The sequence below is a fragment of the Rhinopithecus bieti genome, unplaced genomic scaffold (assembly GCF_001698545.2).
Source record: "Rhinopithecus bieti isolate Rb0 unplaced genomic scaffold, ASM169854v2 scaffold_2572, whole genome shotgun sequence".
In the NCBI taxonomy this organism is placed as follows: domain Eukaryota; kingdom Metazoa; phylum Chordata; class Mammalia; order Primates; family Cercopithecidae; genus Rhinopithecus; species Rhinopithecus bieti.
The window spans coordinates 317,519-335,173 of record NW_016804595.1 but is presented as its reverse complement, the minus strand read 5'-3'; the positions used below and the strand labels follow the sequence as shown (position 1 = coordinate 335,173).

The following is a 17,655-nucleotide window of genomic DNA, read 5'->3' as shown; positions in this document are numbered from 1 at the left end:
ATTAACTCGTCATTTACATTAGGTATATCTCCTAATGCTATCCCTCCCCCTTCCCCCCACCCCATGACAGGCCCCGGTGTGTGATGTTCCCCGCCCTGTATCCAAGTGTTCTCATTGTTCAATTCCCACCTATGAATGAGAACACGCGGTGTTTGGTTTTTTGTCCTTGCAATAGTTTGCTGAGAATGATGGTTTCCAGCTTTATCCATATCCCTACAAAGGACATGAACTCGTCCTTTTTTATGGCTGCATAGTATACCATGGTGTATATATGCCACATTTTCTTAATCCAGTCTATCATTGGTGGACATTTGGGTTGGTTCCAAGTCTTTGCTATTGTGAATAGTGCACATATGTGTGCATGTGTCTTTATAGCAGCATGATTTATAATCCTTTGGGTATATACCCAGTAATGGGATGGCTGGGTCAAATGGTATTTCTAGTTCTAGATCCTTGAGGAATCGCCACACTGTCTTCCACAATGGTTGAACTAGTTTACAGTCCCACCAACAGCGTAAAAGTGTTCTTATTTCTCCACATCCTCTCCAGCACCTGTTGTTTCTTGACTTTGTAATGGTCGCCATTCTAACTGGTGTGAGATGGTATTTCATTGTGGTTTTGATTTGCATTTCTTCTACCTCCCTGGCTGGCTGCTAATTAATCAGAAGATGGTTTTTCATTTCTGACTTGTCATTTCTGTGAGGCTGATTTTCGTAAGCTTAAAATGATCAAGAGCTAGAATCTCGTTGGTGACCTCATCTTGCCATTTGATAATAAATATGGCTTATCAAATGAGTTTACTAAGAATGTTTAACTCACAGCTAACAGATCTAAGTCCAATAATCATATAAAAGGTTAGATAGAAATTGGAATGTAAGCACCTATAGTGGTGAGCACAGTCTAGTTCTAAACTATAACTTTGAGTGTAAGTAATATTAGCCAGAAAAACAGATTTCATTTTTTTTTTAATTTTTCAGTAGAAACAAATTCTCACTATGTTGCCCAGGCTGGTCTTAATCTCCTGAGCTCAAGTGATCCTCCCAACTCAGACTCTCAAAGTGCTGGAGTTACAGGCATAAGCTACCATGCCTGGCTGAAAAACAGATGATTTTGAAAAGTTTGGATGTATAGTCCGGGCGCAGTGGCTTACGCCTGTAATCCTAGCACTTTGGGAGGCCGAGGCAGGTGGATCAACTGAGGTCAGGAGTTCGAGATTAGCCTGGCCAACATGGCAAAACCCCATCCCCTCTAAAAATACAAAAAGAAAATTAGCTGGGCGTGGTGGCAGGCACCTATAATCCCAGCTACTTGGGAGGCTGAAGCAGGAGAATTGCTTGAACCCGTGAGGGCAGAAGTTGCAGTGAGCTGAGATGATGCCACTTCACTGCAGCCTGGGTGAAAGAGCGCAACTGCACCTGACACACACACACACACACGTTTGGATTTATATATATATAACTAATAATAGATTCTTTTTTAAATTGTTGTCTTTTCTGATTTTTTTTTCAGCTTACAATGACAAGATTGTTGCATTTCTACGTCAACCCAATATCTTTGAAATTCTACAGGAGCGTCAACCTGATCTTACCAGGAATCACTCACTCAGGTAACAATAATATTAGTATTTGGTTCATGTTGCATAAGCACAAACCATTAAATCTTAGTTGTACTGATATTTGTCTTGGAAATTTATTCTTTCTTTCTGACATCCTTTGCTAAAACATCTTGTATGCAAATATTTTGTCATCATCACCAGGTATTGCAGTGCTGACTTCTCTCTATTAAGTATAAAAGTTGAATAAAATTAGCCGGGCTCGGTGACTCACATCTGTAATCTCAGCACTTTGGGAGGCCGAGGTGGGCAGATCACGAGGTCAAGAGATCAAGACCATCCTGCCCAACATAGTGAAACCCCCTCTCTACTCAAAATACAAAAATTAGCTGAGCATGGTGGTGCGTGCCTGTAGACCCAGCTACTCGAGAGGCTGAGGCAGGAGAATCACTTGAACCTGGGAGGTGGAGGTTGCAGTGAGCCGAGATCGTGCCACTGCACTGCATCCTGGTGACAGAGTGAGACTCCATCTCAAAAAAAAAAAAAGGTTGAATAAAATCAACTAAACATCCAGAACCCTATTTTAAAAAAGAAATATGAAAAAAAAACACAAAAATATTAAGCCAAAAGTTTATCCTCGATGTGCAGATTATAATGAAATTAATGACATAACCATTTTGAATGTAACTTGAGTAAGTGAAAGTAGCATACAGTTTATTGAATTGAGATGTGTAGAGTTCCAGATTTGGTATTCACATTTTCCATAATAAAACAGATTAGAACCTAAGTAGGGAATGTGATACTCTCTAAAACTGAGCCTCCCCTTGCATGAACCCTCTCTTCTAAACAACTTTTCAAAGCATCATGCCTCAAGCCCAGTTTTACTTTCCTGAATACATGCTGTTCCCCCTTCCCTGGCAAGCTTTTCTCTCCTTCTAAGTTTGGGAAGCAAGATTTTTCCACTAAAACCCAGCAGAAGCTTTCCCTCCTTGAAATCTTTCAACTCCACTGTGGACTCTCACTTTCATGACCTAGATTAGTATTTCTCTATCTAAGTGTGCTAGGCATCAGTGGGGATAGGAAAAGAAGAGTTTCTGCTGACAATCTTTCTTACCCCCAACTCCAGTTGTCACCTTTACTGGTAGAAGTATATTTGCCTGGTGGTACCATCCTGGCCCACAGCAGTGATTCTCAAATACTGATCCACTAAGTTGTGCCAAACTGTTTTCATCAGTATGACCTGGGAAGCTTATATAATACAAAATGCCAGGTCCTGCCTCCTCCAATTCCTCTCCCTTCTGTGAATTTATACCCCCTGTTCTCCCATGCCCTACCCAGAAATTTAATTCAAGAGGTCTGGGGTAGAGCCTAGTAATTATTTTTTCAAAACCTCTCTGTATAATTCTGATGGCACAGTTGGCTGCAATAACCTTTGGTCTTGACACTATTTTGATGATTAGTCATGAAATGTGTCACATTGTCCTTTGTACTGTTTTGACTTTATGACTTTTGTGTTTTGATTTGACTTTTCAAGTCCTTATGTGTTAGTTTCCAGTTAGATTTTAAGAGCCTTGCAAATAGGGGTCTTATCCAACTTATCATTATTTTTCCTCCTTACTGTTCAAATATCTAGAATAGCATTTTGCACATAGTGAATGTAAAAATATATATGTATATAGTTGTTTGAAAATAAATTACCAAATATTCTTACGATATTCTCGGTCTCACGTCTTTTTTTTTTTTTTCTTTTGAGACGGAGTCCCACTCTTATCGCCCAGGCTGGAGTGCAGTGGTGCGATCTCGGCTCACTGCAACCTCCGCCTCCCGGGTTCAAGCGATTCTCCTGTCTCAGCCTCCCGAGTAGCTGGGATGACAGGTGCCCGCCGCAACACCCGGCTAATTTTTGTATTTTTAATAGAGAGGATTTCACCATGTTGGTCAGGCTGGTATTAAATGCCTGGCCTCAGGTGATGCGCCTGCCTGGGCCTCCGGAAGTGTTGGGATTACAGGCATGAGTCACTGTGCCTGACCTTGGTCTCATGTCTTTAAAGTTGTCACTACCTTCTACAGTTTGTAAAGGTTAAAGCTACACAACATTTCAAGTATTATACTATAAACATTGAGTATATAAAAATCCCAGTTTCACGTGGTTTCACATGGTTAATAACATTTGACTCACCTCTTAGTGCTTTCCCCAACATAAGCATGCTGTTCTTAACCACAGAAAAATTATAATAATTATACAAGTGAAGATTTTGTATGTTTGTTTATTATGGCATCCACTCAGTAATCCATGTTCCCCTAGAGAATCTTGTGTAAGAAGTTTTAGTTTTAAAAAATTGCAGAAACGAGCTCCTCAGTGGTCTAATTAGAAATGTTAGCAACCCTAGGCCTCAAAGCAAAACAAACAAACAAACAAAATTCTTCCTCTTTTGCCAATCACAAAATAAAGAGAACTCTATTTCCTCTCTCTTCTACCACTTCCAACCAACGCCACTCGTTAATATCTGTTCCTCTAAATGTACCCCATCCCCCACAAAAAAGAGGAAACTCAAGAAGTTTTTCACTTTTTCTTTGCACTTCACATTAGTATGTAATATGAATTAACATATCTTTAAATCTCCACTATCAGAGAGATTAAGTGATCTAATCTACCGGGACAGGGCATTTGTCATTATTCTGTAATGACTTGACAGAATCTTAACAGATCCTAACAGAGGGAAAAGCTGCAGGCCCAAATTGGTAGCTTCAAGTTTTGTTTTGTTTTCTTTCTGCTTTTTAGAGTCTGAAAAGTCTCTAATCTCCTAAAGATTGTTGAAGATTTTTTTTTTTAGCGGCATCTAAGGTCCTCAGTTAAGCATAATCTTTCTTCTAACATAGTATTCACATGGTAATCTATTTTTATGCATTTATTTGATAGGCTATTAAATATATTTCTGTCTTTACAGAATGTGACCATGGAAAGCAGATGCCGTCATGATAAGTAAAAGGAAGGGGGAACTTAAATCAATGAGATAATGCCACTCCTCCTATCCAGAGTGTGTGTCACACTGCACTTTCATTTTCTGTCAAGTTTTTGGGAGTTAAATATTTTGCTTATCATAACATTGTAAAGGGGAAGTTTGTATATCTAAGAGAACATTCTGTTTTATATAGTTGAGGAGCATTCCCACAAACACAGGGGTGGGAAATCAGCTGAGTTTCTTTAATCTCCTATTTCAGTGATATTTTTGATAACAGATTTTTGCATGGAATGGAGCCACTGAGCAATCTATGTGTCAAAGTTCACTGTGGACCTTATATTCATACCTGGAGCAAGGATTCCCAGTACCAACATAGCTTTGTATATGTTCTTTCTCATCTGTGGCACACCACTTACGATAAATATTCCTTCTTATTCTTCCCACAATATCATGGTAAAAGTGGTAGCCCTTAAGAGATTGAAATAGGTATACCTCTTTACTTTGTGTTTTCCTGGTTTGCTTGTGATTCCTCCTAAACCAGAGGATAGCAGGCAATTCATTTAGTTTGCATCTATGTGTAGTTTTCTCTTCCCTGAGACTTCACTGGTGTGTCTTCCTGTCTATGTGACTATGGTTTTCCATGCATTGTGATATGGCTTTTACTTTCAACTGCTGTGTTTAAATCACTGCTCCCTATAAATTCATTTATCACGTAAATGTGAATGGTACTAAGTTGCTGTCCTTTTGTTTTGTTTTTTTTTTAAACAAACCTCAGGAGATGTTTATTTCTCCTGTCAGAAAAATGAGCTTCCAAAAGTTAGTCCCACATCTGTAAAATGGGTAGTGTCCCCATTGGATTATTATATGCTACTACTGGTTCTCACTGAAAGAAGATGTTTGTATGCTATGACATTAAAATAAAAGCTGAAAAAAATGTTCTAACATTTTATATGAATACAGATATATTCATTAGAAAACAACCTTTAACAATATGTCATAGGTGAATGTAATGCATATGTCATAGGTGAATGTAATGCATATTTAAAAGTTCAATAAAATTTTTAGTATTGTTGTTTGTACAGCACTGTGTAATGAGAAAGGCTATGAACCTGAGTTAAGAGTTGAGAATTTCCCCTCTAATATGATTATTAGGTCCAATCAGTAAATCTGTTCCCTGCTAGTCCAGCTCTCCCCAGGCACCAGTGATTATTTTTGGCAGCAGGCTGTTTCCTCCTTGAGTGCTTCCTATATAACTCCCCTTGCCATGAGGACATGATCTGTGATAATTTTTTCATTCTGGGTACATTAGATCATTCCATATTTTATGTTATTAGGAAATCAGTAACTTGGGAGTCAATAAATTCTGAACCACAAAAGGCAAATGGATATGTGTTTCAGGATTCACCAGACTAGAGGCAAATGCAGACTTGAACCTTCTGTTTCCTTTCATTATCCTATTTGAAGAGCCCTGGGGTTTTGTTAAGAGTTTAACTTTACTCTTAATTTTTTTTATTTTAAAAATAATTGCCCATTTGAAATTTATTAAACAATACAGAATTTTAGGTAATAAAAGTTAAAGTTTCAAAAGTTGTCTTTCATAAGATAAACCCTAGTGTTCAAAATTGCTAACCTATTTCTTTTCCAGCTTTGTGGCAAATGAATTTTTCTACATGTAATATTAGACTGGAAATGTTAGTCTTGGTTAACATCTGAATTACTTGGGTAAAAATAGCATGAATTTACTTCTGTTGATCCGTATGCATTTTCCTGTTAAAATCTGCCTAGCTCTCTCCCTTAGTCTTCTCCTGACTTGTTTACTTACCACTCAGATGTCTGGACCAACATAGCAAACTTCTGATCTTTGCTGTAGCAAACTTAAATAATAGCAAATCTATTATTTAATAATAATAATAGATTAATATTATAATCTATTATTTTCCTACAGACAATTTACATAGGGATAATTATTGAATTTTTAAAGATACCTTTTTTTTTTCTTTTGAGACAGGGGATCTCACTCTGTTGCCCAGGCTACAGTGTAGTGTCGCCATCACAGTTGACTGCAGCATCAACCTCCTGGGCTCAAGCCGTCCTCCTGCCTTAGCCTCCCAAGCAGCTGGGACTACAGGAGCACACCACCTTGCCCTGCTAATTGTTTTATGTTTATTTTATTTTTTGTTATAGAGATGGAGCCTTGCTATGTTGTGCAGGTTCATTTTGAATACCTGGGCTTAAGAGATCCTCCTGCTTCAGCCTCCCAAAGTGCTGGGATAACACTGGTAATTTGTTGCCATTCAATACCATGAGCCATTGCTCCTGGACACCTGATTAAAATAATTTATTGACACCACATAGTAATGGTCATTGAGAAGTCCTAATAGTAGACTCTGTCTCACTGGGAGAGCAGCAGTAATGGCTCTTAGAAGGTAGTTGAGAATAGCTCTTAAGATTTTGTTCAGGTTTGGAGTCAGAAAGACCTAAGTTTGAATTCTGGCTCTGCAATTAACCCACCAGCTGACTTTGAATGAGACATTAAACAATCCTCCAAGTTGTCGTCCTCATCTGTAAAATGGGGATCGGAAATTCTAACTTCCAGCGTCTTTTTGAAGATTAAATGAAATAATATATGTATAAAGCATTTGGTACTGTGTAAGCATAGTAAGCATATAGTAAATTTAAATCAATATTATATTAGTAGTCTGCCCTTCACTTCTTTCTTCTATCAGAAGGACTCAGTTTAAAGTAATTTGCCCCTAAACTTACTCTAATTCTAAAAACCACTATTTCTGAAATTGATCATACATATAAATGAAACCATGTGATTCTGTGGATATAATTTAAATGCAACTAGGATCTAGGATCTCTCTTCCTTTTGAGGGTGGGGAATGGACGAAGTCTCGCTCTTATCGCCCAGGCTGGAGTGCAGTGGGCACAATCTCGGCTCACTGCAACATCTGCCTCCCAGGTTCAAGCAATTTTGTACCTCAGCCTCCTGAGTAGCCGGAACTACAGCAATGCACTACCACGCCCGGCTAATTTTTTTATTTTCAGTAGAGATGGGGTTTCACCATGTTGGCCAGGCTGGTCTTGAACTCCTGGCCTCAAGTGATCTGCCTACCTGGGCCTCCCAAAGTGTTGGAATTATGGGTGTGAGCCACTGTGCCTGGCCATCTTTAATTCAACTATTAGTTTGTTTATAGGAGGGCTTTTTAGTGGTGCTCTCACACTGTTTCCTATAGCGAGCTTTACTCTCAAATCTTTTACATTTATGCAATAAAACCAGCCTTGACTGCTCCATGCCTGGACTGAGGACCGAGCCTTCTGGCTCGAGGTTTAGCCAGAAATTACTGAGGGCTAAAATATCATGGCAATATCATTAAGATAACGTTTTAGAAGCCATCCAAAGGTATATTAAAGTATCTTTCCAAGCAGCTAATTATATTGTAGGCCTAATAAGAGATTAGAGACTTTGTTCTTCAGGGCAGTAAGGAACACAGATTCTTAGAACCTGTCACCTATTCTATGACTTCTGCAAAAGAAGTAAGTGCTAGTCATGTTTTATTTGAATGGATGTGCTAATTTATAGATCTACATATGCTTTTGAATTATATATCATGTATATATCTAATTTTCACATTTTTGATGCATGGAATCTCTTAACTATTAATGTCAACTTTAAGACAACTGGACAGTCAATTGCCTAAAATTTAAAAGGCCCAAAACAGGAGCTCCAATAGCCAAAATTAGTTTAGGTTCTTTTCACAGTATCACACTCAGATATTTGTTAAATTATTTTCTGATAAACATTGTTCTCTGATGTAACTTTGAAAGATTCCCCAAATTACACATACATTCGTCCACTGGATGTTTCTCCAAAGCATTGTGGTTTTTTGCTAATAAGTGGTTCAATCATGTTTTTCAAGATGATTTTCTGACATGAGGAATAATCATGTTTTAGGTATATCTGTTTTACTGTTGATTTTTCCTACATTCTGTTATATTTATGAAGAAAACAATTCAGTAAAATGTCATTTTCCTTTAATCATTAAACTTGGACTCTCTGTGGACCAAAGCAAAATATCAGTGCTGAAACCAGTCTCAGTGCCTTCCCCAACCCAAAAGAATAATAAATCCGCTTTCTAAATCGTGGAGAACAATGAATTATTTATGATAGCACAAAGTAGTTTTTAATAAAATCTGCTTTTTACTTTAAATAAATTGCCCAGTTACTGAATCAGAAGCATTTCTTACAAAGCAAACAAAATAAGCATCCCTTCTATGTTAATAATATGTTAATAATATGTTGGCAAGTTGATTTAGAACAACTTGCCAACAATACAAACAGAAAAAGGAGTGGGTCAACAGAAATCTAGTCTGGCTTTATTTTCAATAGATCATACTGTCTGTTGAAAAAGGAATAAATAATTATGGAGCCTATCTAATAATATACTCAATAGTTTAAAATTATTGAGTGCTTCCTATATAATAGGCTCCAGGCTAAGTATTTCATTTGCATTCTATAATTATGTTTATTTTAACATGAGGAAACAGTTAAATAACTCTCTAAGTTCTTAGCATGCAGAAAACTTATATCTATTTATGACAAACTTTGTCCCTACACATGTGGCTAATTAATCTCACATCTCTGGGTCCATAAGAATCATATGACCATAATGGACTTAAATTCCCATAACCTTTCAACTGCTTGACTGTATCTGTCAAGTCAGACAGTGCCCTGTGACTGTAATAATGAGTGTGAATGATCAGTGCTGGTCTTCCTTTCTTGACATTATACCATTAGGGAAGTCAAAGCATTCTCTAGAACTGCCTCAGGGCAGTTTTTAAAAACATGTATTTGTGAATGTGCCACTGAACTATATCTAGAGGAACCAGGATGTGCAGAGTCGGAATCCAGAGTTTTGTGGTTTTGAGCATTGGTCTTCTGGTTGTCTCCAAACACGTGCCCTTCTTTGACTTCACCAAAATGTTGGGTGGTTTCATGAGAATGTTTTCTGTGGGAATTCAGTCTTGAGACTTTGTTCATTGTCCTCAAATGATCTAGTAGAGTTGATCTTCTGGGGTGATTCCGTGCAGAGGAGGAAGTGGTTACACATATTGTGAGAGTCTGAGAGACAGCAATAGCTGGAGACTTTTTCCTGAGCTTGTCACTGTATGGTTTAGGTTCTCATTTTACGTTGTGAGTTTTCATGTTAAGAGATTGCCTTTTTACCTACCTTTACGTTTCTCTCCAGTAGATTCTGTTTTAGTAAATAATAGGACATCAGCTTTCCAATTCTTTTTCTATTTCTCTGCCACAGCAAAAAAAAAAAAAAAAAAAAAAAATAGATTGTTTATTCCAAACACCAGGTGGATTCTTAGGGGAAATTGTTAGGAGCCACATACGTTATTTTGGCCTAAATTAATCATGTCCCTGGTTTGTATTTTACTAAGCACTTATCAGGTAGACAGAGAAGTGTTTGGTACTTGGGGAACACAAAGATAAAGGAGGAACAGCTGGGCACCATAGCTCACACCTGTAATCCCAGCCACTTTGGGAGGCCGAGGTGGGCAGATCACTTGAGGTCAGGAGTTCACCTCGCCAACATATGAAACCTCGTTTCCCCTAAAAATACAAAAATTAGCCAGATGGGGTGGCGCATTCCTGTAATCCTAACTACACTGGAGGCTGAGGCAGGAGAATCACTTGAATTCAGGAGGCAGGGGTTGCAGTGAGTCGAGATTGAGTCTCTTCACTCCAGCCTGGGTGACACAGTGAGACTCCATCTCAAAAGAAAGATAAAGGAGAAAGGGCTTTTGCCCTCAAGAAACTTGTGTTTCAAAAGGAATTTAAGTTGTACCTCACTAGCCAAATCAGAAGGTGCACCCATAAAAGTGCTAGAATGTACTCTAAGGGGCACAGAGAGATAAATGTACCCATGTAGAGAGGACCAAATGACAATATGTTGTATTAATATAACCTTAATCTTCATTATATACCACTAAGGTTGAATTGAATTTATTTGTTAAGGAAGAAGCCAGGCTAATGTAGTAAGTAGCTCACTCATATAATCCCAGCAGTTTGGGAGGCTGAGGCAGGAGGATCACTTGAGGCCAGGAGTTCAAGACCAGCCCAGACAACATAGCAAGACCCTGTCTCTACAAAAATGTTTAAAAATTAGCCGGGTGTGGTGGTACATACCTGTAGTCCCACCTACTCAGGAGACTGAGGCAAGAGGATCACTTGAGCCCAGGAGTTTGAAGCTGTAGTGAGCCATGATTGTACCACTGCACTCTAGGCTAGGCAACAGAGAGGACTGCCACAGATTCCTTCTAACTGTATACATTAATAAACTTCAATAAATATGTTAAAGTAATCTTCAAATATTCCTCTAGTCATGATCAGTTGTCTTTAACAGCATTTCTCAAACTTGTTATGTTATTCCAAACGCTGTGTGGACTCATGAAAATTTGTAGGAGTCACATCTGTTATTTTCCACTCTAAAAGGAAAAAGAAAGCTCGCGGACCTATAATGTTGACATTAATCGCTTTTATTTTAAACTTAAATGTGTACAAATATAAAATATGTATAATAAAAGCTTACAGCTTTTATAAACTACAAAACCAAAAGACATACAAATTAAGTTAAAAACTAGAAAAAAATCAATAACATTTGAATTAATGCTATTAATGTAAGGATATTTTGTTTTTCAGAAGCCAGATCACCGATGTTGAGACCATTATCGGTGGAAAGACATATTTGTGCTTTTCTGTGCTTGTGTTTGACTTGATTCTTTTGATTTTGCATCTCTGGCCTAGCATGTGCCGCCTTGGAATTATCACAGTCATTGTTTTTCCTTCTTAACAAAAAGCTTATTTTTATCTACTGATTCATTGGTTTGATAAGCCAATTCATTTAATAATGTAACCCAAAATACAATACTGAAGGATAAAACATATCATTGAATGTGCCCTGGGATGAGTGGATTCTACCACCACTTTTCTATTTGCAAACTATTGCAGAGCTTTTGTTCTTAGAATAAGCCAGGGTATCTTTTATGCATTATTTAGCATTAATGCATAATTTTCTTTTTAAATCCATCTCTTTTGTTTTCTCTTTAGCCTATGGTAATTTACATATACATTACTTAACCTCCCTTGATCGTTTTCATGATGCAAGTTAATACTGTAGAAGAAAAGGTTTTTCTAATTGGTAAGCGAAGTGTGCGTAAGTGGCAGATGGGGACTGGTGTTATTATCATATTGAACATCAAGGCCCTGCCAGCCTAAGGGCAGCCAGGTGTGTTCACCGTCCCTTTAAAAGCTCATCTCTGATCACTTTGCACCAAGTGCCCTATAAATACAAACATGGGACCCAAAGTCATATGGCAAGATTCAGTCATAAATGTCATCCATCTAATCTAAAATATTATTATATTGTTTCATGTGCTTTGATCATGAAAGTGAAGACACAACATTTAAAAATTCTTGCAGAGCTTGACCTTATGTATGCAAATTTCTGGTAGACCAAGGACGCCAGTTTGAGAATCACTGGTCTATAGCATATTGGGCAAATACCTGGTAACCAAGAAGCAGTTCCTTTGTTTTTCTCAGAAAAGATTGGTGACATTTCCGGGATGTCTGCTAACTTCTGTCTCTTCCTCAGCCTTGATCTGCTCTCTTTACAGGCAGTAAACTAATGCCTTCTTTGTTTCTACGTGAAAGGACTTTATAAAGAACTGTTTAGACCAGGAGCAGGTGTAAAGCCTAACCATGGTTCAATTAAGTGAACAGAAGAATTTAAATATTTTGACATCAAGTGAGAATTGCCTTTTGACTTTCTTCCACTGCACTGTAAGCTCCTTGAAAAGGGACTTTCTCTTACTCCCTATTGGATTCCCAGTGTGTGGTACCATGACTGGCACACAGTAGGCACACAGAAAATGTTCACTGAAAGAATGAATCAATATCAACATAAGAAAGTACTTAGTGGTGTGATGTACATCAGACGACATGTTCCAGTGTCTGGTTCCTGGAAGAATATGACCCGTAGCTTGTCATTGTGATAAATTAGCTGGCCTGGTAGAAAACTGGTCTCAGCCTACCTCTCATATATTCTCACCTGAAAAATCAGACCTGTTGCCTCACAGCCTGCTAGTTTACATCTGGAAAGTGATGAAAAGTTTCCCAGTTGGCATGCTTCCTCTGGTGCCTTTGTCTTTTCTTTTTCTCACCCTATCATCCTTGTGACTCAAGAAGCGATGATGTTTTTCTCATTCACAGGAAACTTACCAGCCGCGGTCCAGGGCCGGATATCTACCATCACTCAACTCCTTCTGTGTAGTTCCAGTTAAGGAAGCAGGGGAGAGTGCTCAGCCTGTTTGTTTTTTGTCTTGTTCTATTTGCCTGGATTCACTGTGTTGATAGACAAAAGAGATAAGCCACATATTTGTGGGAGATAGCTTTTGATTCTTCAAGATCAAAGCATAGTGTTACTGACCCTTATAAGAGCAGTTCTTTGGTTAAGTTATTATTCATTTTTCTTCAAGGTAACTTTTCTCTGATTTAGCTTTTATTAGCCAACATTTACATCTCTTATCAGAAAAACCATTCACAAAATGGGCCTGGGTTTCCATCATGCGTTTCAGATGTATATGATTCCAACACTTGAGGGAAAATGTTCCGCCTGGTTCAAGCCTTCACTGAAATAACCTTAAGCAGAGAGAGGCTGGCCTTCTGAGCAACTCCTTTACGTACATGCCTGCCACTAATTTCTAATAGTCTTAAAAAAAAAAAAAAAAGTAGTTAGCTGCTGGCAATAAAGTACAGAAATAAAAATTTGGCAAATACTAAAGATTAGCTGCTTCATCTATCATATAAAATGGATCTAGCGAGAAGAAACCAAGGACTGAACTCTGTCTGTCATACCTCGTAAGCTGTATGGCTAAGGGCAAATCCACTGACTTTTCTGTGCATTAGGGAATTTTTCATGTGAACATGAAACCTTGCCTTCCACCTCAGGGCCTTCAAGTCAGCAAGCAATCTTAAGAAAAAATCTTTGAAATTTGGAAATACAAAAATCAGTGGAACTTAGCCAGGCATGGTGGCTTATGCCTGTGATCCCAGCATTTGAGAGGTCAAGGCAGGCAGATCACATGAGGCCAGGAGTTTGAGGCCAGCATAGCGAACATGGAAAATCCCCATCTTCACCAAAAATATAAAAATTAGCTGGGCGTGGTGACTCATGCCTATAATCCCAGCTACTCAAATGTCTGAGGCAGGAGAATCGTTTGAACCCAGGAGGCAGACGTTGCAGTGAGCCAAGATCACATCACTGCACTCCAGCCTGGGCGACTGAGTAAGGCCCTGTCTCAAAACAAACAAACAAAAAAATCGGTGGAACTTTGTGAAAATATCAAATGGAAAAACAAGTTACTTTGTAGATAAGAACTAAATCTAAATAAATACTTGTATCAGTGATTGGTATTTTACTTTGTGGTGCAGGAATCAGAATATATTGTCCATAGCACTCAGAATAAAATTGCATATTTGCATTATCCTCTATATTCCAATGAAATAGAATGATTTTAGTACTATAGTTTGTGTTTTTATTTTTTTCTTCACCTTATAAAAGTTAATATGGTGTGCTTTAAAATAGCACGATGTAAATAAGGGAAGAAAGCAACTAGGAAAAAAATTATTACAATTGTATTCATTTAACAGATTGAAAATAGTGACATGATGATGACTCATCAAACAAAAAAAAACTGGTGTTATCACATTTATCTGTAAGAAAATAATGGTAGAAATAACTCACCTTGTGTTTGACATATATAGGTATATATACGTTTGCACAGGTATGCACACAATCTATTTCACCAACTGTTATAGCAAAGTATTTCAGTGTTTTCTTTATTTAAAAAAGGCATATGCTTTTACACTGAATATATAATGCATAGATACTATCTGCTTCCAATTAGGAATGAGCTCATCACATGTAACTTAACAGTATGGCCTCAGGAAAATAGATGACTCTCCCAACACAATCCTTTTTTGGAACAGCAGGGGATCAGCCTAAGACTATTGCTAAGATTCAGGTCCATAGTCAGCTTTAACTCAAAGCAGACACTGATTTTATTGGTTGAATGGTATACTATTTATAGTAGTAGTTGGGCAGGAAAATGAGGAAGCCAGTGAAAGAGAATCTTTCTCCCCACAACATTAGAACTGGGAGGTGTTGATGCTTACAAGATCCCCCCGTTGAAGGCAAAGACCATGTCTCTCTTGGATGTATATTCCTAGGGTATCACACAGTAGCTGCCACATAATAGGTACCAAAAAACGTCATGACTATTATAAAAAATGCTCTTTACTACTGAGTTATAGCCTAAAGGTCTACCATATACATTTTGTGCTATTTCTTTTCTTGAATAGGGAGAAGATCCAATTTATCCGAACTGAAGGGACTCCAGGATTGGTGCGCCTTTCAAGCGATGCAGACCTTGTTATGTTGCTGAGGTACGTACGTTAACACTCACTCTTGAAGCAGACGGTCTCCTGTCATCAGATATCATGGAATATTGTGGAAAATAATATGCCAGTATTCTTAAATTATTCTTATTCTTTAGACTTGTGGAAATACGTTGAAGATTTAGGGCACTGATTGAGTGATCATTCACTTCAGGTTGCATTTGTTACACTGAGATCTGTTTAATTTTCTTTTTACCCTGCTTGCAAGGGAGATGGTATTGGAAAAGGGAAAGGTTGTAATGAATAGAATCTGCCACTCACAGAATGGAACAGAAGGGTATCTGAATAAGCCATCCACCATTTACCCCTCAGTGTTTACCCCTTCTGTTTATATATTCTTTCAAATGTTTTTCTCAAAATATGTTTTGTCCCCTTTTGCTGACTCAAGACATTATTTATTTAGCTTGTGGTTTTGAGAGTGTACGTTTGGGAAATCAGATCAGAAAGTTGACATTTGGTCCATACTACTCACTGCCAACTTGATAGCTCTTCATAAAACTGACCAACTATTTTTTGTTTTTTGTTTTTTCACCCCCCGATGGTTCAGCTTTGGTTTTAAATTTTAGAGTAGTTTAGAAAGGAAATTGGCAAGTTTTCAAAAGACTTTCTCATTTTTTTGTATTATCCCTCAAATGTAGGCAAGCCAAAGTAAAATAATGCTTTGCTCTACCCAGTGGTTGGGACGCTCATCCCTGTAACCTCCACAGAATTAAAGGGAACGTCATACTGAGCCTTTCAGGCAAGGTTCTGTTTATCCCTGAGTGCTAATAACCTCATTCAAGTATTCATGATGATCTTGACCCTGACCATTTCTAACTCTCCATTCCATAGTTGCCCTATTTGTTGCCATATTTCTGACTGCCCACGTGATTGTTGTCAGAAAGTTATTTTTCTTTTCTTTTTTTTTGAGGCGGAGTCTCGCTCTGTCACCCAGGTTGGAGTGCAGTGGCCCAATCTCAGCTCACTGCAAGCTCCACCTCCCGGATTCACACCATTCTCCTGCCTCAGCCTCCTAAGTAGCTGGGACTACAGGTGCCCTCCACCACGCCCGGCTAATTTTTTGTATTTTTAGTAGAGATAAGGTTTCACCGTGTTAGCCAGGATGGTCTCCATCTCCTGACCTCGTCATCCACCTGCCTCAGCCTCCCAAGGTGCTGGGATTACAGGCATGAGCCACGTTATTTTTCTTCATGTGTAGTCAAAGCATAATTCAAAGGGATGTACTCACTTTCTATAATACTTCACTTCTGTTGACTCTGAATAGGACCTATGGTGGGAGTAGCTTCTCAACCTAGTGGGTGGCCTCTCTCCTGTGGTATTGAGCCAGTTCTGAAAGCTGCATGTAGTATGCTAGGTGGTCAATTAAGACTACTGGTCAATTAATAGTAGAGTGTGATGTTTCTATCATGGTTTGGTTGGTGATAAAATAGTTTAACTTTCTGTTAACAGAATTCTGGCCAGGATATGCTCTTTTTCTTCATTATAGAAAATTAAGGTTTTTTTCTTTTAAACTAAGAATTCTGCTTTTGGAATTAGTAAAAAAAGAAGTCATAATTATCACTCACCTATCTATAGTTAAATAACATTTAGATGGTATAGTCTTAAATTTATTATACTATAGCTTAGAATATTTGTATTTTGATAACACAACAGTTTGCATGAGTTTCTATGTGTTATGTAGTAGAATTCAAATGTATTTGAATTCAAATAATTCAGAACTCATTCATACATAAAGAGCAAGGCTGCATTTTCCCTTCTTTGGGAAAATAAGCAGGTTCTCTAAAACTAATGGGCCTTCGAGAAGTGTGAGAAATTTTCTTACATATAATAATTCTATAATTATTGCATACAAATAATGTCATTAAATTCTAGACTTTTCATGTGGGTGATCACATGTGTTTATTATTTTAATAATAGTAAACAATACAATGTATTATATGGACATGCTTAATAAGTAATGTAATTAGTGATTATTGAAAAATTTGGGGATTTATTCATGTCCTCAATTCTTTATTATTATTATTATTATTATTATTTTGAAATGGAGTCTCACTCTGTTGCCCAGGCTGCAGTGCAGTGGTGAGATCTCATCTCACTGCAACCTCCACCTCCCGAGTTCAAGCAATTCTCCTGCCTCAGCCTCTCGAGTAGCTAGGACTACAGGTGCCTGCCAGCACGCCTGGCTAATTTTTTGTATTTTAATAGAGATGGGGTTTCACCGTATTGCCTGGGCTGGTCACGAACTCCTGAGCTCACGAACTCCTGAGCTCAGACAATCCGCCTGCCTCAACCTCCCAAAGTGCTAGGATTACGGGTGTGAGCCACAGCACCCAGCCTTTTATTTTTTATTTTACTTTGAAATTGGAATGATTTGAATTAGTGACTACAAACTTCAGTCAGCATACTTGTCACTTACATAATGAAAGCCTTTGTGTCTATTTTAATGTTTTGTCTAATTTCTTAAAAAGGAAAATCACTCCTGGTACAAATTGACTTGATTATCAGTAAGCTGCAACGTAGAGATAGTATTGCTCTAGGACATTATTCATGTCCTAGAATAAAAAGTTATTGGAAAATAGCTTTACATGCATATATATATATATATATATATA

The 17,655-nt window shown here is 37.9% G+C and overlaps 1 protein-coding gene across 3 annotated transcripts in view; it reads left to right on the top strand.

The window, feature by feature from the left end:
* The window catches only part of HECW2 (HECT, C2 and WW domain containing E3 ubiquitin protein ligase 2), a 404,117-nt gene that overhangs the window by 325,881 nt on the left and 60,581 nt on the right, over window positions 1-17,655 (top strand). For all 3 annotated transcript variants that reach the window (XM_017869298.1, XM_017869297.1, XM_017869299.1), the window contains 2 exons: window positions 1,510-1,606; window positions 14,948-15,031. In XM_017869298.1, coding sequence (XP_017724787.1) covers window positions 1,510-1,606; window positions 14,948-15,031 — 181 coding nt within the window. The remainder of the gene's footprint in view (window positions 1-1,509; window positions 1,607-14,947; window positions 15,032-17,655) is intronic.